Raw genomic sequence first — 24,960 nt, 5'->3', positions numbered from 1 at the left:
GTGACCGCCGGCCGGGGCTCCCTCGCGGACAAGCCGCTGATCTGAGGTTTGCATTTCAAAGCGGCGAGCCGAATAACTTCATATTTCTGACACCGCGATCGATTGGTGGGAAAAAAAAAATAGCGATTTCCACGAAAAACATCTTTTTTTATTTAATGACTCGTCACATCGGAAAAATGTCATTAATTAGGAGGAAGAGTTGGATGTGTCTCGTGCGGTCTGACCCCGGGCAGTGACGATCTGCAGAGCGCCACCCGCTGGTGAGGGCACACTGAGGGACCCGGACAGATATTTCATCTGCCTTAGATTTTGCCTTACGTGGTTCCTCCCCCTCCCCCCCAGAGGGGCAGAAGCCCCCCCCCCCCCACAGGTTTTTCTTTACCTAATGCCCAACCCATTTGAGTGGCTCCCTCCCCTCATTGGACAGAGAGGCCACAACACTTTTTTATTTTACCTTAATGCACCCCCCCCCCTCCAATAAGTGGTTCCCTCTCCTCATTGGACAGAGAGGCAACAGCAGGTTTTTTTTTTTTACCTTAATGCATTCCCCCCAGCCCCCCCCCCCTTCTAAGTACCTACCCAAGCCTGAGCTTGCAACGTGCACAAGCGCAGTGGCTCTTTCTCCTCATTGGACAGAGGGGCAGCCAGGGCCGATGCTACCACTAGGCAAACTAGGCAGCCCTGCTGCCTAGGGACCCCCGGCCACTGGAAAACATCATCACTGGGTCTCTATGCTACCCTATGCAAAGCAGGCAGATCATGGCTGGTGGGAGGGGCCGGCAGAATTTCCTGACCTCAAGAGCCCTCAGCAGTGGGAGGAGCTATGCAAATATCAAAAAGGATTGAATGTGTCAGTGGGAGGAATAGTGCCCCATCATTGGTATTAGTAGGAGGAATAGTGCCCCATCATTGGTGTCAGTGGGAGGAATAGTGCCCCATCATTGGTATTAGTAGGAGGAATAGTTCCCCATTATTGGTGTCAGGGGGAGGAATGGTGCCCCATCATTGGTATTAGTAGGAGGAATAGTGCCCCATCATTGGTATTAGTAGGAGGAATAGTGCCCCATCATTGGTGTCAGTGGGAGGAATAGTGCCCCATCATTGGTGTCACTAAGAGGAATAGTGCCCCATCATTGGTGTCAGTGAGAGGAATAGTGCCCCATCATTGGTGTCAGTGGGAGGAATAGTGCCCCATCATTGGTGTCAGTGAGAGCAATAGTGCCCCATCATTGGTGTCAGTGGGAGGAATAGTGCCCCATCATTGGTATCAGTGGGAGGAATAGTGCCCCATCATTGGTGTCAGTGGGAGGAATAGTGCCCCATCATTGGTATCAGTGGGAGGAATAGTGCCCCATCATTGGTGTCAGTGGGAGGAATAGTGCCCCATCATTGGTGTCAGTGGGAGGAATAGTGCCCCATCATTGGTGTCAGTGGGAGGAATAGTGCCCCATCATTGGTGTCAGTGAGAGCAATAGTGCCCCATCATTGGTATCAGTGGGAGGAATAGTGCCCCATCATTGGTATCAGTGGGAGGAATAGTGCCCCATCATTGGTATCAGTGGGAGGAATAGTGCCCCATCATTGGTGTCAGTGAGAGCAATAGTGCCCCATCATTGGTGTCAGTGGGAGGAATAGTGCCCCATCATTGGTGTCAGTGGGAGGAATAGTGCCCCATCATTGGTATCAGTGGGAGGAATAGTGCCCCATCATTGGTGTCAGTGGGAGGAATAGTGCCCCATCATTGGTGTCAGTGGGAGGAATAGTGCCCCATCATTGGTGTCAGTGGGAGGAATAGTGCCCCATCATTGGTGTCAGTGAGAGCAATAGTGCCCCATCATTGGTATCAGTGGGAGGAATAGTGCCCCATCATTGGTATCAGTGGGAGGAATAGTGCCCCATCATTGGTATCAGTGGGAGGAATAGTGCCCCATCATTGGTGTCAGTGAGAGCAATAGTGCCCCATCATTGGTGTCAGTGGGAGGAATAGTGCCCCATCATTGGTGTCAGTGGGAGGAATAGTGCCCCATCATTGGTATCAGTGGGAGGAATAGTGCCCCATCATTGGTATCAGTGGGAGGAATAGTGCCCCATCATTGGTGTCAGTGGGAGGAATAGTGCCCCATCATTGGTGTCAGTGAGAGCAATAGTGCCCCATCATTGGTGTCAGTGAGAGCAATAGTGCCCCATCATTGGTGTCAGTGGGAGGAATAGTGCCCCATCATTGGTGTCAGTGGGAGGAATAGTGCCCCATCATTGGTGTCAGTGGGAGGAATAGTGCCCCATCATTGGTGTCAGTGGGAGGAAAAATATCTGAAGGGCCAGATAAAGGCAAGCAAAGGGCCGCAGTCTGGAGACCTCTGCTCTATCACACAACTTGTGGGATGGGTCCGGCACACATCACACATCCCATTGTTGTGTTTATCGGTAAATCTGCCCTGAGAAATGCCATGCAGCCATCACTGGAGTGCCTGTAGAGTGGAAGTGGCTGCAAAGAGGCCACAGGGAGAACAGCAGAAGCCATTTGTAAGAATTCAAGGGAAAAAAAAAAGATGTTTTTATTTTATTTTGATTTTTGTTTTTTTCATTTTAAATTTTTACATTCTATTGATTAAAATATATTTATTTTATATTTTTATTATCTCCTTTTCTATATCAACTTTTATCATCATATAACATATGTATAGAATACATTATTCAATATTTTTATTTATTTCAATTTTTACATTTTAATTTTATTTTTTTTAATAAATTTTTTATTACACGGAGTGCACAGAGCCGGCGAAATGTCATCTTTTTTTTTTCTTTCCTGGCGGATATTATTCTCGGCTCGCTGTTGTTCTCCCCCCAATGGGCCGGTCTGAGCACGCGTCGTCTAAACGAAAACCTCCTGGCGTCTGATTGGTCGCCGCGGCCGGCGTCGGCCTCCCAGTGACTCAGCTCAGGATACCAAACATCACTTAAAGTCATTAAGAGCGGATCACGGCTGAAAGGTCATTTGTGTCTTATCAGCATTTATCCATCCAGCTATAGCCGGCCCCATTATTCTAATTATTCCTTTGAAGAGTCTGTTTGGGATAAAGCCCGGGAGTGGATCCTGGAGACGGGTCACTGATACGTGGAACGCCCGGCCGGGCGGAGGAGGAGGAGGGAGACGGACGCCCCATTTCATGACCACTGATGTGCTTAGAGGAGCAATTCTATGAAATTGATGGTAAATGATATTAAAAACCCCATCAGATACATTTCCAGTGTCCAGACAATGAGGAATATCGATCGCTACATTGTATCCCAGAGCCAATCACATCCATTCCCAGATCAGCCAGACAGGAAAGAGAGCGGGGGGCCCCAAACTCTTCAGTATGAGGGGCCACGCTGTGTACTTTGCAAATATTTGTGGCCCAAAAACAAGAGTCTCCCTTACATCAGAGTTCCCCCTTACATCAAGGTCCCCATTAGAGTCCTCCTTTACATCAGGGCACCCTTCAGATCCCCCTCCCCCTTACATCACGGCGTCCCCCATCATAACCCCCCCCCTGTACATCAGGGCCCCAATCAGAGTCCCCCCTTACATCAAGGTCCCCATTAGAGTCCTCCTTTACATCAGGGCACCCTTCAGATCCCCCCTCCCCCTTACATCAGGGCATTCCCCATCATAACCCCCCCGTACATCAGGGCCCCAATCAGAGTCCCCCTTACATTAAGGTCCCCATCAGATTTCTCCTTTACATCGGGGTCCCCATCAGACCCCCTCCCTTACATCAGGGTTCTCATCAGAGTCCCACCTTACATCACAGTCCCCATCAAAATTCCCCATTACATCAGAGTCCCCAGCTGACCTCCCCCCCCCCTTACATCACAGCCCCCCCTTACATCAAGATCTCTATCAGATTCCTCCTTTACATCAGGGTCCTTATCAGAGTAACCCTTACATCAAGGTCCCCATCAGAATCCCCCATTATATCAGGGCACCTATTAGAGTTCCCCCCTACATTATATCAGGGTTCTCATCAGGGTCCCCATCAAAGTCCCCCCTAAATCAAGGTCCTCCCCATCAGAGCCCCCCGTTCATCCCCCCTTACATTAGAGCACCAACTTACACCAGGGTCCACATCACAACCCCTCTTACATTAGGGCACCTACCAGAGCCCCGCCCCCCAGTTACCCCCTTACATCAGGGTCCCCATTAGAGTCCTCCTTTACATCAGGGCACCCTTCAGATCCCCCCCCCTTACATCAGGGCGTCACCCATCATAGCCCCCCCGTACATCAGGGCCCCAATCAGAGTCCCCCTTACATTAAAGTTCCCATCAGATTTCTCCTTTACATCGGGGTCCCCATCAGACCCCCCTTACATTAGAGCACCAACTTACACCAGGGTCCACATCACAACCCCTCTTACATTAGGGCACCTACCAGAGCCCCGCCCCCCAGTTACCCCCTTACATCAGGGTCCCCAGGTGAGCCCCCCTTACATCAGAGCCCCACCTTGCATCAGAGTCCACATCACAGCCCCCCTTACATCAGGGCACCTATTAGAGTCCCCCTCACCTTATATCAGGCTAATCATCAAAGTCCCCCCTTACATCAGGTTCCCCATCAGATCCCGTCCCTTACATCACGGTCCCTATCAAATTATTTTCTTACATCAGCGCCCCCCTTACATCAAGACAAGATCCCCATCAGATTCCTCCTTTACATCAGGATCCTCATCGGAGTCACCCTTACATCAGTGTCCCCATCAGACCCCCTCCCTTACATCAAGGTCTCCATCAGAGTCCCCAGGTGAGCCCCACCTTACACCAGGGTCCACATCACAGCCCCCCTTACATCAGGGCGCCTATTAGAGTCCCCCCCACGTTATATCGGGGTTCTCATCAGAGTCCCCCTTACATCAGGCTCCTCATCAAAGTCCCCCCTTACATCAGGTTCCCCATCAGACCCCCTCCCTTACATCAGGGTCCCCATCAGACCCCCTCCCTTACATCAGGGTCCCCATCAGACCCCCTCCCTTACATCAGGTTCCCCATCAGACCCCTCCCTTACATCAGGGTCCCCATCAGACCCCCTCCCTTACATCAGGGTCCCCATCAGACCCCCTCCCTTACATTAGAGCCCCATCTTACACCAGGGTCCACATCACAACCCCCCTTACATCAGGGCACTTATCAGAGCCCCCCACCCAGTTACATTAGGGTTCTCATTAGAGTCCCACCTTACAATATGGTCCCTATCAGAATCCCCCATTACATCAGGGTCCCCATCAGTCCCCCATTACATCATGGTCTCCATCAAGTCCCCTATTACATCATGGTCCCTATCAGAATCCCCCATTACATCAGGGTCCCCATCAGAGTCCCCCATTACATCATGGTCCCCATCAGAGTCCCCCATTACACCATGGTCCCTATTAGAATCCCCCATTACATCAGGGTGCCCATCAGAGTCCCTCATTGCATCAGGGTCCCCATCAGAGTCCTGCTTTACATCAGTGCCCCATCAGAATCCCCCTATCAAAGTCCCCTTTACATCAGGGTCCCTATCTGAGTTCCCATCAGAACCCCCTTTTACAACAGGGTTCCCATCAGTCCCCCCTTACATCAGAGTCCCCAGGGGGGGGGGTGAAATGGAGACAACAGGCAGCCTCTGCTGACCTTAAAGCCCAACCCTGGGCAACCCGAAAAATTAGCCCCCGAAAGGTGGGCTGTGCCTAAAGAATCATTTTTCCAGGGAAAGCTCTGCATTTTATTATTAAAAAGCCATTCCTGAGCTCCAGTCCGGTGACTTTGCCTGGGCTGAGATGATGTCATCCGTCTGCTGCAGACAGAAGGAAGCATTTCCTCAGTCTCCCCTCCCCCGGTGTTGGGTTCTGTCAGCTAATGAACCGTTGAAGAAAGTTGAAGCTGCTATGGGGGGGGCTGCGCTCAGTGTTACATGTTACATGCATTGTCATGCGATTCCTTCAAAATCTCTGGGGCCTGAAACATGCATTCCCGTACTTTACTTGATAAAGGACCAGCAAAGCTGAAAATAATGGCAAAGCTGTGCCGACATGCCCATGAGATCACAAATGTGTGGACTGGGCCCAAACTCAACTGTGACAAGCGGGGGAGGGCAGTCATGTGACTTTCCAGACTCCGCCTATTATTGTATTAAAGCACAGTCAGCGATTTGTGTCATCTGTCAGTCATTCCCCATCTGCTCTGTGATAGGCTCTGTCATATCAGTCCTCTGGTTTCAATCCTCCATGAGTCACACACATGCAGATCGGGGGGGGGGGGGGGGGGGTTCCAATTCCATACGCAGGTATACACGTTCCGGATCAGCCACTCAGAAGGTATTGAAGCTGTCGGATTACCATGACAGCCAGTCAGCTAGCATTTTTCAGAAGGAGAGGTCAGCAGCGGCAGTCCCGGTATTTCTCCAGGAGGTTTCCTGTAATGCAGCACGGCGGCGGTGCCGGCTCTTTAAGCAGACTGAGTGACACATACTTTCCACACACCAAAATAACGCAATGAGCACGCCGCTCCTCTAATAGACCAGACGCCCTATTATTGGCTGCAAAAATCCCGCTTGTAATCTTTGTCCCCCACTGAGTTATTTCGTGTTTTTATTTTCCATAAACGCGGGAGGCGGCGCAAAGTCTAAGTATGTCCCAGAGGAGCCACACATCAGAACAATTCTGTCACCGGCAGGAGGGGGGCGACACTGGTCAGGTGTAGGGATGTGCATAGGGAAGGCAGGACTATCATTGATCAGGTGTAGGGATGTGTATAGGGAAGGCAGGGCTATCACTGGTCAGGTGTAGGGATGTGTATAGGGAAGGCAGGGCTATCATTGATCAGGTGTAGGGATGTGTATAGGGAAGGCAGGACTATCATTGATCAGGTGTAGGGATGTGTATAGGGAAGGCAGGGCTATCACTGGTCAGGTGTAGGGATGTGTATAGGGAAGGCAGGGCTATCATTGATCAGGTGTAGGGATGTGTATAGGGAAGGCAGGGCTATCATTGATCAGGTGTAGGGATGTGTATAGGGAAGGCAGGGCTATCACTGGTCAGGTGTAGGGATGTGTATAGGGAAGGCAGGGTTATCACTGGTCAGGTGTAGGGATGTGTATAGGGAAGGCAGGGTTATCACTGGTCAGGTGTAGGGATGTGTATAGGGAAGGCAGGACTATCACTGGTCAGGTGTAGGGATGTGTATAGGGAAGGCAGGACTATCACTGGTCAGGTGTAGGGATGTGCATAGGGAAGGCAGGACTATCATTGATCAGGTGTAGGGATGTGTATAGGGAAGGCAGGGCTATCATTGATCGGGTGTAGGGATGTGTATAGGGAAGGCAGGACTATCATTGATCAGGTGTAGGGATGTGTATAGGGCAGACAGGGCAGTCATTGATCGGGTGTAGGGATGTGTATAGGGCAGGCAGGACTATCATTGATCAGGTGTCGGGGTGAGGATAAGGCAAGACAATCATTGATCAGGTGTAGGGATGTGTATAGGGCTGGCAGGGCTATCATTGATCAGGTGTAGGGATGTGTATAGGGAAGGCAGGACAATCATTGATCAGGTGTAGGGATGTGTAAAGGAAAGGCAGGGCTATCATTGATCAGGTGTAGGGATGAGGATAAGGCAAGACAATCATTGATCAGGTGTAGGGACGTGTATAGGGAAGGCAGGACTATCATTGATCAGATGTAGGGATGTGTATAGGGCTGGCAGGACTATCATTGATCGGGTGTAGGGATGTGTATAGGGAAAGCAGGACTATCATTGATCAGGCGTAGGGATGTGTATAAGGCAGGCAGGACTGTCATTGATTGGGTGTAGGGATGAGGATAAGGCAGGCAGGGCTGTCATTGATTGGGTGTCGGGATGAGGATAAGGCAGGACAATCATTGATCAGGTGTAGGGATGTGTATAGGGCAGGCAGGGCAGTCATGGATTGGCTGTAGGGATGAGGATAAGGCAGGCAGGGCTGTCACTGATTGGGTGTAGGGATGAGGATAAGGCAGGCAGGGCTGTCATTGATTGGGTGTAGGGATGAGGATAAGGCAGGCAGGGCTGTCATTGATTGGGTGTAGGGATGAGGATAGGGCAGTCATTGATTGGGTGTAGGGATGAGGATAGGGCAGGCAGGGCTGTCATTGATTGGGTGTAGGGATGAGGATAAGGCAGGCAGGGCTGTCATTGATTGGGTGTAGGGATATGTATAGGGCAGGCAGGGCAGTCATTGATTGGGTGTAGGGATGAGGATAAGGCAGGCAGGGCTGTCATTGATTGGGTGTAGGGATGTGTATAGGGCAGGCAGGGCAGTCATTGATTGGGTGTAGGGATGAGGATAAGGCAGGCAGGGCTGTCATTGATTGGGTGTAGGGATGAGGATAAGGCAGGCAGGGCAGTCATTGATTGGGTGTAGGGATGAGGATAAGGCAGGCAGGGCAGTCATTGATTGGGTGTAGGGATGAGGATAAGGCAGGCAGGGCTGTCAGCCATGACAGTTCAGCATCTTTATTAGTTGGCGGGATGCGATCTCGGCCCCCTCTGACCTCCAGTAACTTTCCTGGGCTGCACAGATACATTCCATAATGTGCAGCAACAGAATCTTTTTTTTCCAGAAAACCACCTTTAAAGCCATCTTTGAGCTTCAGTCCAGTCACTTGCCTAGGCTCAGATGATGTCTTTAGTCTCCTCCCCCTTCCAGTGATCGGACTAGGTGAGAGCCTGCTGCAGGGGCTGACGTGTGTAACACATTTATGAACACAGCCAAGAGCTGCACAAGTACCAGGATTAACATGATTGTGTCGCCGGCATCTTAGCCCAGGATATAGATGGTGACTGGATGATGCCTGAACAAAGATGGTGCCGTCCTTCTAGAGAGAAAAGGAGAAAAATGCATTGCCGGGGAATACTGTGATATGTAACAAGTAGCTGCATGACACATTACTTGAAATATGAAGCATTAAATATATATCTGATGCCCCTATAGACAGTTCTATAGGGCCCGTGTGCCATGCCGCGTTTCTCATGGCGCACACCGCAGAGATAGAAGCTGCCACCCCGTCATGTACCCAGGAGGAGGCTCAGTATTATCAGGTCACATTTGGCCTTTTATGAAGAATTGTTGGACTGAATGGTCAGAATAAGAGCTCAGCCTTTCCCCTTCCCAGCCTGCAGGATGTAACACACAATATAATGTGATCTCCGGGGGTAATAATCCCGTCTGCTCTCTCACCGACTCTTGTGAAATCCTCGGAGTCCTCCCCCAGTGACGGCTGACTATTCATCTTCATCATATGATACTTCTCTCTAGACCCGAAAAATGATTTGTTTTACATAGAGTGAGAAGAATTAGATCCTCTTTAAGGTTTTTATAACTTAGTGACCCCACTGGAGAGGATTTTATTTTACTTCCTGTCCCTGTGACACCTGGACAGTGGTGTATGGGGGGGGGGTGGGGTGGGGGTGGTGATTCACACCCTGGACCCTCGGTTAAGGGATGCTCCAGTGTGGCCACCAGCATTTGCAGTGGCAGTGCTGTGTTGAGAGCTGGAACATTCTAGGGGGGGGGGGGGGGTTTATAATCATCTCACCACCAATGCTAGGGGTGAAGGATGGGGATGGGTATGTTGCTGGATCATCCCCACTGGCTGCCAATGCTTATTACAGGTTCCCCACTGACCACCAATTCCTTTTTACAGGCTCCCCACTGACCACCAATGCTTATTACAGGCTCCCCACTGGCCCCCAATGCTGGGGGGTCATTAAAGGCTCCCCACTGGCCCCCAATGCTGGGGGGTCATTAAAGGCTCCCCACTGGCCCCCAATGCTGGGGGGTCATTAAAGGCTCCCCACCAATGCTGGGAGGTAATTACAGGCTTCCCACTGACCACCAATGCTGGGGGGTTATTACAGGCTCCCCGCTGGCCATCAATGCTGGGGGGGTCATTACAGGCTCCCCACTGGTCACCAATTCTGGGAGGTAATTATAGGCTCCCCACCAATGCTGGGGGTTATTACAGGCTCCCCGCTGGCCATCAATGCTGGGGGGTCATTACAGGCTCCCTATTGGCCACCAATGGTTATGGGGTTATTACAGGCTCCCCACTGGCCACCAATGCTGGGGGGGAGGGGTTATTGCAGGCTCCCCACTAACTGCCAATGCTGGGGGGAAGGGGGTTATTGCAGCCTGAGCCTGCTACTCATCACCGAGGATGGTGATGGGGTTTAATATAGCACGAGCCTGCAACTGACCACTAATGATCAGAGAGGAAGTTACTACAGCCTCAGCCTGTTACTGACCAATAATGCTGGGGGGTTATTACAGGAGCTCGGCACTCATCACTGAGGGTAGTGATAGCGTTTAGTACAGCAGGAGCCTGCAACTGACCACTAGTACTGGGGAGGACATTATTGCAGCCTGGGCCTGCCACTGGGCAGTAATCTTGGAGTTATTACTGCCTGCCGCTGACCACCAATGCTGGGTGGTTTAACATTACTAACACTGACCACCTATGAAGGGGGGGGATAATGTGGACACTAATACTGGGGGGTAGTAATAAAACAATTTACCTTTCCAGGTGCTAGATATGCTCGGTTACTGTTGGAGGTGGACAGCTCTCTGCAGGGGTGATGCTTCCATAAGCATACAGGGGGAAGATCCATGACACCCAGATAAGGTAAGTGAATCATGAAGTGGGTGCATCTGCTCGGGATTACAGCGGAGGGTGGTAAAGCCACAGATGCTTTCTAATTTTCTAAGTTTGCTTGGGCACCCTTTAAAAACCATTAGGTAGAATTGGGCTTTAGCGGTGACCTTGCACCACCTGTTTCTGGCCACCTTCAGTGGAGCCCCATGGGCACCAGACCAGCCCCAACACCCAGTCAGTGCCTTTAGGATAAGTGCGGTACTCCAGTGCGCTTGGCTGTTGCGCCCACCACAATACCATACAAATACTTTACACAACATAACAATCACATACACAACACCTTGTACACATGTAGGGGTTGTTTTTTGATGTAACACAATCAGAAAAATGTATCCATTTACTTTTGTAAAAAGTAAAATTTATTTATTGATAAGAAATTTATAGGCATAAAGGATTCTGAATTGTCGTGTGCATCAAACCAGACAACGCTAAACCAACAAACCACGTGAGGGATTACCAAGAAAATCGAGGATTTCACCTCTCCTGTACACGTCACCACGTATCGCAAAACAAACCAGTGCGTGGCTGGCGCCTATGTGTACCCGACCAGGCGAGGGGTGCTGGGGAAGCTCTTCCTCATTCCCATACATTTCTCCTGATCGATGAAGAGGGAGTTGGCTTTGATGGACAGGTCATGTTCAAGGTTGGCCTTGGTATGAACCAGCATCTGTAGGGTGTCTTCAGCTTCTCGGAGGCGTTGCTGCAACACCTGAATGGTGTCGTCGATTTCTTGGACCTCGTGAACAAGACTGCAAAGGGGGAAAAAAAAAGAAAGGTTATGGGGCACAAGATCAGGAACATGGAACCAGGGCCGTCTTTAATATTGATTGGACCCTGGGCAAAACTTTTCTTGGGCCCCAACCCCCCACCCAAATGCAGTTTCGCTCTCCACCAGCTCTGAGACATACAATAAACAGCAGCTAGACTCAAAATCAGTTTACTGAATCAGATCAGGCAGCGATTGGTTGCCAGAGGTTACGGTGTATCATTACCGCTCACTGACTGGTTGCTAGAGGTTACAGCACACATTACGGCTCACTGATTAGTTGCTAGAGGTTTCTGCTTTTTGATTGGTTGCTAGAGATTACTGTGGATATGACCTCAGGGGGGCATGATATACATATCAATGCCGCCGGCCGCCCCTATTTACATAAGAATGCTGGTAATTTGCATGTAAACACAGGGTCTACAGGTGAGTCATCTGTACACAACAATAAGGCAGAGCTGGGCAGCATTAGTAGTAGCACTTCACACTGAGATATCGGGACACAGCACAGGACTAAAACCTCAAGGGACGAGGGAATTTAAACCAGGATAGTTGGCAAGTATAAGGCAGCTGCTTTGGGCCCCGCAACAATGACAGGGCCCAGGGCAGCTGCCCCTTTTGCCCTGCCTTAAAAACGGCCCTGCATGGAACACTTTACTATATGGTGCAAGATTGGGCAGTTCCTGGGGGGGGGGGGGGGGGGGTTGGCGGGATGCCAATAGACATGTGTGCAGTGGTGAAGCTAGACAGACATTCTTCCACCTGGGGCAAAGACTCAGTTCAGCCCCCACTTCCTTGAAAGAGGACAATGTCAGTTTTTATTTTACATTCATTATTTCATTTTTAATGATTTTTTTCAAAAATGTTCTACTCTCCTACCACTCCGCTCCCTTTCTGAGCACCTACCGACATAAAGGACCCCTGCACCTTCTCCCGGCTCTACAGGTACAGGTGTGCTCTTATTGTCAGCAATGGCACCCCTCTCAAAGTCCTGCCCCCCCCCCCCCCTGTTTCGACCCAGCCTGTGTGGTAGGTGTGATTGGTAATACTGTATGTGGCCTGCATAATCATGGGTCTAGACCAGTTTTTCTCAGCCAGAGTTCTGTGGAACCCTAGGGTTCCTCCAGAGGTCGCTAGGGGTTCCTTGGGCAATGAGCAACTTCTGCTTTCTAGATGGGAAACCACTGACGCCAATGATCTTTTAGAGCTCTGTAAAGGGTGGGATTCTTCCCAATGGCCACAAATGTAAGGAGCATTCCTCCCAGTGATCATCACACTAATGTGCTGTGCGCTGTAGATTAAGTAATTATTAGCAAGGGTTCCTTCAGCCTGGAAAGTTATTTCAAGGGTCTTCCATGTTGAAAAAGTTGAGCAAGGCTGGTCTAGACACCGGTGTTTCAAGAATACCAGCTCACTGGCAGAAAGGCAATAATAATATAAACCTGCTACAGTAAAAATATGAATGATTACCAATTAGAGAAGAATGACCAGCTCCTGATTTTGTCCTCCTCAATTTAGTCCACAACTAGGAGGTGGTGGCCATGGTTTCCATTTAAAATATACTTTTATGGAGACCAACATTTTCCAGCTCTGGGCAAACCCTGGGGTTTGAAAATGGGTGTAGTAGCGATTTAAATTAAGAGTTTTGAGTTGTCAGAGGAACAGGCGTTGAGGTTGAGGGGAAATCTTCCATTAGGTAAACCAGTTCTGGTGACAACTGTCTACTAGGAGATACCCCCATGTTTTTGGAGATCTCCGCTTACCGGCAGGCCAAAAATAGAAGGGATCTTGAATAGGGATTGGGTTGGGTTTTTGGCCTAAAGTCCAAAAAGGCAGCTGCCATGTACACAGAGGAGCAGGAATTTTCATGACATTATTGATCCAATATGGCCACACGGTTATCTCAAACTTATTGGCCTGGCACTGACAGCTCTTCTGGGTTTGGCTGAATATTGGGGTTGGACCAACCCACAACTGTACCTAAGGTCATTCCTAATGTTGACTAGGCTTGTGCAATTCGTTTCATAACGAATCGAAATTCGGCCGAATTTTGCATCTTTTGGACATTCGGATGCATCCGAATGTCCGAATAAAAAAATAACAAATTACAACGAATACAAAAGAAATATAACGAATGAATTCGACATGATTCGACATTATTTCAACTGCATTCGAAAATATTTTGTGACCCGAATTTAGGGCCATGTATCTCTGGGTCACTTGGTGCTAGAGACTTCAAATTTGGATATGTTGTAGTGCTAGTATTATTGTGTTTGTATACCGAATTTGGGGGTTCTAGCTATAAGTGACCCCGAGATATGTGGCCCCAAAATCGGGTCGCAAAATGTTATTAGTTATTAGAGCAGAGAATGACATTTTGCGACCCGATTTTGGGGCCACATATCTCGGGGTCACTTATAGCTAGAAACCCCAAATTTGGTATGCAAACACAATTGTACTAGCACTACAACATATCCAAATTTGGAGTTTCTAGCACCAAGTGATCCCGAGATACATGGCCCTAAATTCGGGTCACAAAATATTTTCGAATGTGGTTGAAATAATGTCGAATCATGTTGAAATCATTTAGAATCCGGTAGAAATATTTTCGAATTTGGTTGAAATATTTTCGAATTCGGTAGAAAACTAAACGAAATCCGAAAACGAATTTAAGGAAGTTAACGAATATAACTAAACGAAATTAATGAATTAACGAATTAAAACTAAACGAAACTAAACGAATTTTTTCCTTTTGCACATGTCTAATGTTGACCATTCTCTACTCCAGTCCTCAAGGCACCCCAACAGGTCATATTTTCAGGATTTCCCTCAGACAGGGCTGGACTGGGACAAAAATTTGGGCCTGGACTTCATCCAGACCAGCCCACTTTAATTTTGCAAACAAGCACAAAAACAGTATATAAAACTATACGTAATTGTGCAAAAAAAACATAAGTAGCATAACATAAGGAGTCCTCAGTAACCTCTTTTATTATTTCACTTATTCTCCTCTGTATTTTTCTCATCTTTCTCACGTCACTGCGTGAAGTTGAGGGCAAGCCATGCAGCCATTACTTTGTCACTGAAACCGGCCCACTGAGCCATCGGCCCACCGGGAAACTCCCTGTAGTCTCAATGGCCAGTACATGCCTGCCCTTCAGATGAAATGGCTGTGGTAATTACTGAGGCGGTGAAACTGATCAAGTCACCTGTGGAAAGTAATGGAAAACCTGAAAACGTGACCTGTTGGGGCGCCTTGAGGACTGGAGTTGAGAAACACTGCTCTACTCTATCCAAAACTAACAAAATAACAGTTTTGACCTTTACACATTCCTTAAGACCCCTTTCACACTGGGGCGTTTTTCAGGCGTTTTTCATGCGCTTTAGCGTTAAAAAATACGCCTGAAAGAAGCCGCAACTGCAAACCCAATGTAAAAGCCCGAGTGCTTTCACACCGAGTCGCTGCGCTGGCAGGGCGTCAAAAAAAGTCCTACAAGCAGCTTCTTTGCAACGCTTTTGGAGCGGTGAATACAACGCTCCTAAAGCGCCCCTTCCCATTGAAATCAATGGGAAGCGCCTGTAAAACGCCAGAAAAACGCCTGAAAAACGCTATTGGCAGCAGTGTTTTGTGGGCGCTTTTAACCCTTTATTTGGCCACTAGCAGGGGTTAAAAGCGCCCCAATAACGCTCGAAAAACGCTGGTAAAGCGCTGCTAGTTTAAGCAGCGCTTTACAAGCGTTTTTCGGGCGCTGACATTGTGAAAGGGCTCTTAAAGCACTTGGGCTTTCACATTGGGACTGCAGATGAGGCTTCTGTCAAGCGCTTTACAGGCGTTTTTTTTTAACGCTAAAGTGCCTGAAAAACACCTGAAAAACGCCCCAGTGTGAAAAGGGTCTAAATCATTATCAGAGGTCCTAACCTCTACTCACAATGTGTTTCTGTCTGTGCCCCCCCCCCCCTCCCCCTTAGAAAAATATCTTTACAGTGAATGAGGGTAGATCAGCCCAGTAGAGAACATAGAGGTCAATGAAAAAATCCAGAAAAGGTCTAATCTTTCTCCGCTCCATCTAAAAAAAAGTTTTAGGTCACGTTGGGCTAATGTGTTGCCAGCAGTTACCGTATCTGCGCGGTGTCTCGGCACAGCTCCACGTTGGGGCGCCTTGTGCGTTCATCCAGACGTGTTTGGGCTACTCTCATTGGAGCCATTTTGTCCTTGATGGCCTTTTTGATGGCTTCGATCGTCATCTCCGTCTGAAAGATCTCCTGGAGAGTCTAAAAAAGAAAAGAAAAAAAGAAATCATAAAAACGTATAAATATCTATCATCACGGCCTTCCAAAAAGTTATGAAAATTGAGGGAATGAAGACAAGGTTCAGGCTACAAATACCAGCCAATGGCAGTTGAGCAATGTGAGAATTGCTTACATAAGTACCATTTTTAAGCAGTTGGCCACGGTGCACATGTGATAAAAGACACTGCTTAATGGTTTAGGAAGAATCGTGTCTATTCTTCCGACCCCAGCTCTAAAGCGGCAGCTTGTAAAGGCATAGAAATGCATTACTATGCACATGGAGTAACCGAGAGGCACTGAGGTCTTGAGAAACATTCTGGATGCCTCGCGGCACGCACTCAGATTCTGCGCAAAAGTTCCGAAGATTCCATTTCCTCGTCTGCCTGACCGCAGCCCAAGAAGTTTTATGTCTGCTGCTCTCTTGGAGGTGTGTAATTACACTATTCTAGAGAGGAGAACGTCCTTCACATGGGGTTCCCACCTCTGCAGGAATTACCCCTCGGAGGTTTTATGTAAATTTTTCCTTTTCCATCTAGCTTTTTTTTTTTTTTTGCTGTTCTTTGGGTTATATTTTACAATCCTCCTTGCACTGAAACACAAAGCTGCTGTATGAATACAAGTAAAATCCTGCGGGAATAGGAAGAAACACCTCCACCTAAATAAACAGAACTCTCTGTAATACCAACAATGAAGGTGCATTCAGGAGATTAAAGATACAGTATAAAGAGTTCATGAAAATGGAATCATTCCGTAAAACCATCCCCCACTACTCAGGGCCGTCTTTAATATTGATTGGGCACTGGGCAAAAATTTGCTTAGGACCCCCCCTCCCATGCAATTTCGCTCTCCACCTTCTCTGAGACATACAATAAATAGCAGCTAGACTTAAAATCGGTTTATTGTATCAAATCAGGCAGCGATTGGTTGCCAGAGGTTACAGCATATCATTACTGCTTACTGACTGGTTGCTAGAGGTTACAGCACTCCTTAAGGCTCACTGATTAGTTGCTAGAGGTTACAGCACATGATTTCGGCTTGTTGATTGGCTGCTAGAGATTACTGTACAGTAATACTGCTCACTGGTTGCTATAGGTTACAGCACATCATCTCCTCACTGCAGGCGGCATGATATACATATGAATGCTGCCTTAGTTACATATCAATGCCGTTGGCCTCAGCTATTTACATATTAATGCTGGTTATTTACATGTAAACATAGGGTCTGCAGGTGAGTCGCCTGTACACAACAGGACTAAAACCTCAAGGGACAAGGGAGTGTAAACTGGGATAGTTGGCAAGTATGAAGCAGCTGCTTTGGGCCCCACATGACAAGGCCCAGGGCAGCTGCCCCTTTTGCCCTGCCTTAAAGACGGCCCTGCCACTACTCTGCACTGCTGGAGGACTCTGCTCCTTCCTCTATAACTCTCCTCTCCAGAAATACTCCGCACTGCTGGAGGACTCTGCTCCTTCCTCTATAACTCTCCTCTCCAGAAATACTCCGCACTGCTGGAGGACTCTGCTCCTTCCTCTATAACTCTCCTCTCCTGAAATACTCTGCACCGCTGGAGGACTCTGCTCATTCCTCTATAACTCTCCTCTCCTGAAATACTCTGCACTGCGGGAGGACTCTGCTCCTTCCTCTATAACTCTCCTCTCCTGAAATACTCTGCACTGCGGGAGGACTCTGCTCCTTCCTCTATAGCTCTCCTCTCCTGAAATACTCTGCACTGCGGGGGGACTCTGCTCCTTCCTCTATAACTTTCCTCTCCTGAAATACTCTGCACTGCTGGAGGACTCTGCTCCTTCCACTATGACTCTCCTCTCCTGAAATACTCTGCTCTGCTGGAGGACTCTGCTCCTTCCTCTATAGCTCTCCTCTCCTGAAATACTCTGCACTGCTGGAGGACTCTGCTCCTTCCTCTATAGCTCTCCTCTCCTGAAATACTCTGCACTGCTGGAGGACTCTGCTCATTCCTCTATAACTCTCCTCTCCTGAAATACTTTGCTCTCCTGGAGGACTCTGCTCTGTCCTCGGAATGTGTCCGATCGGACCCTGTTGTCGGATATTCCAACTGTGTGTGGTCTGCATCAGACTGTTTCCGTCTGAATATCCGTCGGACCAAATTTTCCAACTTGCCGGAAATATTTTCCGACAAAATGCTCCGATCGGACATACTCCGATCATGTGTAGATAATTCCGATTGGACAAAATGCCACGCATGCTCAGATCAAATTCCTAAACCAAAGCTATTGGCTGCTAGCCTGAACATAGTCCCGTCGTAACGAAATTACGTCATCACGTTCTGAACGATCAGATTGTCCGACAACTTCGTCCGACCGTGTGTATGCAACAGTTTCGGACAAAATCCGTCGGACAAAATCCGATGGATTTGGTTGCCGGAATCTCCGATTGTCTGTAAAAGGGCTAAGTCACATCTCCTGAAATACTCTATATGCCCTGGTCCATCTTCCCACTACTCTCCATTACCCTCTTCTCATCATTGGGCTTTCTGTCTCATCTTCAGACCTGTCTTGATATAACACGAGTGAACAGGCAAATGCAGCCCCCCCACAAGACACACACACTCCTGTCACAACATTCTATGTGGTCAAAGACAGACAGATATCTTCCTGAAAGCAATGGGCAGGAAGACGTTTCCAAGACTGTCTCAAGCCCTTGCACACCCTACCATCTGCATTTTACAACAAATACACATGCAAGACTTCTGATCCTTCAGTCCTTCCATAAAAGAAGAAAGGGTTTGGCCTTTGATCAAAGGGAGATTTTCTAACATACTCAAAATCTGGAGCCTCGCTTGTGAATATTGGGCTGTCTTTTTGGCCACCAAGTCTTTGAATGGCTGTAGATAATTTGCCTCCAAGCACTTCATAACTGAGCACAATCCCAACTTTGTACCTTTGCTAGGTGACTTTGGAGCTTGTTCTTGGCATCCGCAGACTCAGAGATCCGGTTGGTGAACATGACGTTCACTCGGTTGAACTGGTTCCACATCTCATTGGAAGTGACATTTAGTAAATTCTCGACATCCTCTCTGAGCTTGGCAGAGGCGGCTCTCTCGCTTTGTGACCTCAAGATGTTGTCATCTGTGAATTTGGCCCAAGTTTCAGGGACAGAAATGCTGAGGGATATAAAAGACAAGAGATACTGAGATACACAAAAACAAGGAGATGCTGAGGGGCACTAAGACCAGGAGATGCCGAGGAGCACTAAGACCAGGAGATGCCGAGGAGCACTAAGACCAGGAGATGCCGAGGGGCACTAAGACCAGGAGATGCCGAGGAGCACTAAGACCAGGAGATGCCGAGGGGCACTAAGACCAGGAGATGCCGAGGGGCACTAAGACCAGGAGATGCCGAGGGGCACTAAGACCAGGAGATGCCGAGGGGCACTAAGACCAGGAGATGCCGAGGGGCACTAAGACCAGGAGATGCCGAGGGGCACTAAGACCAGGAGATGCCGAGGAGCACTAAGACCAGGAGATGCCGAGGGACACTAAGACCAGGAGATGCCGAGGAGCACTAAGACCAGGAGATGCCGAGGGACACTAAGACCAGGAGATGCCGAGGAGCACTAAGACCAGGAGATGCCGAGGAGCACTAAGACCAGGAGATGCCGAGGGACACTAAGACCAGGAGATGCCGAGGAGCACTAAGACCAGGAGATGCCGAGGGACACTAAGACCAGGAGATGCCGAGGAGCACTAAGACCAGGAGATGCCGAGGGGCACTAAGACCAGGAGATGCCGAGGAGCACTAAGACCAGGAGATGCCGAGGAGCACTAAGACCAGGAGATGCCGAGGGGCACTAAGACCAGGAGATGCCGAGGAGCACTAAGACCAGGAGATGCCGAGGGGCACTAAGACCAGGAGATGCCGAGGGGCACTAAGACCAGGAGATGCCGAGGGGCACTAAGACCAGGAGATGCCGAGGGGCACTAAGACCAGGAGATGCCGAGGGGCACTAAGACCAGGAGATGCCGAGGGGCACTAAGACCAGGAGATGCCGAGGGGCACTAAGACCAGGAGATGCCGAGGGACACTAAGACCAGGAGATGCCGAGGGGCACTAAGACCAGGAGATGCCGAGGGGCACTAAGACCAGGAGATGCCGAGGGACACTAAGACCAGGAGATGCCGAGGGGCACTAAGACCAGGAGATGCCGAGGGACACTAAGACCAGGAAATGCCGAGGGGCACTAAGACCAGGAGATGCCGAGGAGCACTAAGACCAGGAGATGCCGAGGAGCACTAAGACCAGGAGATGCCGAGGGACACTAAGACCAGGAGATGCCGAGGAGCACTAAGACCAGGAGATGCCGAGGGACACTAAGACCAGGAGATGCCGAGGAGCACTAAGACCAGGAGATGCCGAGGGGCACTAAGACCAGGAGATGCCGAGGGGCACTAAGACCAGGAGATGCCGAGGGACACTAAGACCAGGAGATGCCGAGGGACACTAAGACCAGGAGATGCCGAGGGACACTAAGACCAGGAGATGCCGAGGGACACTAAGACCAGGAGATGCCGAGGGACACTAAGACCAGGAGATGCCGAGGGGCACTAAGACCAGGAGATGCCGAGGGACACTAAGACCAGGAGATGCCGAGGGACACTAAGACCAGGAAATGCCGAGGGGCACTAAGACCAGGAGATGCCGAGGAGCACTAAGACCAGGACATGCTGAGGGGCACTAAGACCAGGAGATGCCGAGGAGCACTAAGACCAGGAGATGCCGAGGGACATTAAGACCAGGAGATGCCGAGGGACACTAAGACCAGGAGATGCCGAGGGACACTAAGACCAGGAGATGCCGAGGGACACTAAGACCAGGAGATGCCGAGGGGCACTAAGACCAGGAGATGCCGAGGGACACTAAGACCAGGAGATGCTGAGGAGCACTAAGACCAGGAGATGCTGAGGAGCACTAAGACCAGGAGATGCCGAGGGGCACTAAGACCAGGAGATGCCGAGGGACACTAAGACCAGGAGATGCTGAGGAGCACTAAGACCAGGAGATGCTGAGGAGCACTAAGACCAGGAGATGCCGAGGAGCACTAAGACCAGGAGATGCCGAGGGACACTAAGACCAGGAGATGCCGAGGGACACTAAGACCAGGAGATGCCGAGGGACACTAAGACCAGGAGATGCCGAGGGACACTAAGACCAGGAGATGCCGAGGGACACTAAGACCAGGAGATGCCGAGGGGCACTAAGACCAGGAGATGCCGAGGGGCACTAAGACCAGGAGATGCCGAGGGGCACTAAGACCAGGAGATGCCGAGGGACACTAAGACAGGAGATGCCGAGGGACACTAAGACCAGGAGATGCCGAGGGGCACTAAGACCAGGAGATGCCAAGGAGCACTAAGACCAGGAGATGCCGAGGAGCACTAAGACCAGGAGATGCCGAGGAGCACTAAGACCAGGACATGCTGAGGGACATGGTAGATATAACCACGAGTGAACAGACAAATGAAGCCCCCCCATGAGATGGTGAGGGACACATCAAAAGGAGATGCTGTGGGATACATCAACAGAAGATGCTGAGGGACATATCAACAGGAGATGCTAAAGGGACATGCTTGATATAACCACAAGAGGACAGGCAAAGCTCCCCATGAGATGCTGAGGGACACAAAGACAATGGTTCTTAGGGACAAAAAAAAATAATACAAGGAGGTGTTGTGGAACACAAACACAAGAAGATGCTAAGGGACACAAATACAAGGAGACATTGAGGGACACAAATATGAGATGCTGAGGGACACAAAGACAGGGAGATGTTGGGGTACCAAAAAAAAAAAAAAAAAAAAAGGGAGAAGGACGTTGGGACACAAAGACAAGGGGGTGCTGAAGGACACAAAGACTGGAAACATTGAGAAACACAAATATGAGATGCTGAGGGACACAAAAGCAAATAGATGCTGAGGGACACAAGTATGAGGTGATGTTGAGGGGCACAATGACAAGGAAATGTTTAGGGACACAAGCGTGAGGTGATGTTGGGGGACACAAAACACAAGGAGATGTTGAAGGACACAAACACAAGGACATGCTGAGTAACACAAAGACCGGAGATACTGAGGAACAGAAAGACAGAAGATGTTGAAGAGCACAAAAGAAAGGAGACGCTGAGGGACACAAAAGCAAATTCATGCTGAGGGACACGAACATGAGGCGATGTTGAGGGACAAAAAGTCAAGGAGTGGCTGAGGGACAGAAACACAAGGAGCGGTTGAGATGTTGAGGGATATTAACACAGGGAGATGCTTTGGGACACAACAACAAGGAGGTGTTGGGAAACACAAACAAATGGAGATGTTGAGGGACACAACAACAAGGACATGTTGGGGGACACAAAGACAATGAGATGCTGAAGGACACAAAGACCAGAGATAGTGAGGGGCTTAAAGTCAAATAGATGTTGAGGGACACAAAGGCAAGGATATACTGAGGGACACAAAGGCAAGGATATACTGAGGGACACAAAGGCAAGGATATACTGAGGGACACAAAGGCAAGGATATACTGAGGGACACAAAGGCAAGGATATACTGAGGGACACAAAGGCAAGGATATACTGAGGGACACAAAGGCAAGGATATACTGAGGGACACAAAGACAAGGAGATGCTGAGGGTCACAAAGACAAGGAGATGCTGAGGGACACAAAGACAAGGAGATGCTGAGGGTCACAAAGACAAGGAGATGCTGAGGGACACAAAGGCAAGGAGATGCTGAGGGACACAAAGGCAAGGAGATGCTGAGGGACACAAAGACAAGGAGATGCTGAGGGACACAAAGACAAGGAGATGCTGAGGGACACAAAGACAAGGAGATGCTGAGGGACACAAAGACAAGGAGATGCTGAGGGACACAAAGACAAGGAGACGCTGAGGGACACAAAGACAAGGAGACGCTGAGGAACACAAAGACAAGGAGACGCTGAGGGACACAAAGACAAGGAGACGCTGAGGGACACAAAGACAAGGAGACGCTGAGGGACACAAAGACAAGGAGATGCTGAGGGACACAAAGACAAGGAGATGCTGAGGGACACAAAGACAAGGAGATGCTGAGGGACACAAAGACAAGGAGATGCTGAGGGACACAAAGACAAGGAGATGCTGAGGGACACAAAGACAAGGAGATGCTGAGGGACACAAAGACAAGGAGATGCTGAGGGACACAAAGACAAGGAGATGCTAAGGGACACAAAGACCAGAGATAGTGAGGGACTTAAAGTCAAGGAGATGTTGAAGAACTTGCAGACACTCCTAAACAGTTCACAGAGGATATTCACATACGTTGCATCGATCCGTTCCACGCCTCGGTAGTATCCAATACCGTCAGAGGTATTCCGCAGATTCTGACATTTGTCATCGATGCGGAAGGCCGATTGCTTGTCACTGATGTCCCTCTCCAGTTCGTGTTGAGCTGCCCTATTTGAACTGTAGACACAGATGAGATCTTAGGAGCGTAGATCAAGTTCCAGAACTACAAGTACTCATAGGTGGGATAAATACAATCTGATCAGTGTTTAGGGTGACCGTAAAGGTGCATGCAGTGGTCACATCAGTGTACAGTACCTGGACAACCATAGATCTGCCTAACTGAACATTTTATTTTTGTTGTTAGACTTTTACAACGCATGGCAATGTTTACTAAAGACCATATCTGCTGCGTGAAAGCACTTCTGGGCCCAGGAAGGCATGGCTCCCAAAAAATAAAAAATAAATAAAAAAGAATGCTTATTGCACATGCTGATGTGGATAGAGGGAAGAGATTGTTTATTAATGCCTAGCATAGGAACTACTTTATGATAGGAGTGGTTAGGTTGAGGAATGACCTACCGCATAAAGAACTAAATGCAAAAGCATTACTTGGATATAGAAAAGGAGTGGATGATTTCAAGCTGAACTCTACCCTTCAGCATGGTATCAGCTTTGAATCCCCTCATCCCTTTAAATTAGATTATTAAAGATCACAAATCGGGCCAAAGACCCTGGGCCATTAATTGCCTGTACTAGTATGACCCCATCAGACACCAACTGCTTAGAAGGAGAGGTGCACAGCATTGACCAATTGACTATCCCTCTCATTTACTGCAGGATAATGAAGGTTGTAGTACCTGAGGCCTTTGGACAGCCACTGGGCTCTAAACTCCTAAATAGGTTGCCTTGTAGATAATCCTGACTCTACCCACCCCCAATACACATATATACACACATGCAAGGGTGAAGAGGTTACGTGTCTTACGCAAGCTGTGCCGCTGTCCTGTCCAGGTGTCTCCTCATTCTCTCCTGGCAAGACTTGATGCTATCAACTTCCTATTCAATACAAATACCAACATAATAAATTACTTTGATGACTTCAAGAAGGCAAAACATGAATAAGAATCTCCCTCTCTACGTTCTCTGGTGACCCCACTGAGCCATTTTGCTCATCGTATTTTTGTTAGAATGACCTGAGATGGTTAATTCTGACCACCATGTTGTATCCTACTCATTGACAGGACTGAGTGGAGTTGCCATTTAATTATTTTTGTCTTTTTTATGTATTTGTTGTTGGTTCTATGTCTAGCTTTTAACATTTATATTGATAGAGTTGTAAAAGGGGAGTATACCTTGTGCTCCCGGGGATTATTTGGATTTTGTATCTGTGTGACTTTCTTCTGGGGCACCTCAAAAGTCCATGATGGGCTTAGAGGATTAGGACTGAATCATTTTCTTCATAGTATACTTTGAGGTTTATGCAGTTTGGTGAATTGTTACCCCACTTCGAGAGGTATCTTTCAAAGGTATCGAGAGGTAACTTCAAAGGTATCTTTGAAGTGTTAGGGTTTGTGGCTTGTTTTTAAGACCCACTTTTGTGACTGAAGAACTTTTCGGTGGCTATTATGTATTCTAAACCTGACTGTGGTCACTATGTACCAACTCAGATCCTCCATCTACTTGGTGTTACAGCACAAAGGACTCAAGAAGGGCAAATGTACTGATTCAGGTCATCCATCCACTTAGGGTTATGGCACTAAAGCATTAGGGGTCTTAGTGATGGGACCCAAGAAGGGGGCGCATGTAAACATTTAGGCCATCCATCCAATTGCGGTTATGGCACTAAGGCATTACAAGTCATAGTGAAGGGGACTCACGAAAGGCGACTATACCAGTTCAGGC

At 48.8% G+C, this 24,960-nt stretch overlaps 1 protein-coding gene across 2 annotated transcripts in view; it reads right to left on the bottom strand.

Moving 5' to 3' along the window:
• Positions 1-11,044: 11,044 nt before the first annotated feature.
• The window catches only part of TEKT3 (tektin 3), a 38,219-nt gene continuing 24,303 nt past the window's right edge, over positions 11,045-24,960 (bottom strand). For both annotated transcript variants that reach the window (XM_077458616.1, XM_077458618.1), the window contains exons 4-8: positions 24,044-24,114; positions 23,092-23,235; positions 18,682-18,904; positions 15,592-15,746; positions 11,045-11,457 (exon numbers count right to left, since the gene is read on the bottom strand). In XM_077458616.1, the coding sequence (XP_077314742.1) occupies positions 11,241-11,457; positions 15,592-15,746; positions 18,682-18,904; positions 23,092-23,235; positions 24,044-24,114 (810 nt within the window). In that variant the 3' untranslated portion in view covers positions 11,045-11,240. The remainder of the gene's footprint in view (positions 11,458-15,591; positions 15,747-18,681; positions 18,905-23,091; positions 23,236-24,043; positions 24,115-24,960) is intronic.

This window comes from Lithobates pipiens, unplaced genomic scaffold, assembly GCF_037356315.1.
Source record: "Lithobates pipiens isolate NorthernLeopardFrog02 unplaced genomic scaffold, aLitPip1_a1.2 Scaffold_28, whole genome shotgun sequence".
Taxonomy (NCBI): Eukaryota; Metazoa; Chordata; class Amphibia; order Anura; family Ranidae; genus Lithobates; species Lithobates pipiens.
This window is presented reverse-complemented; position numbering and strand designations above follow the sequence as displayed.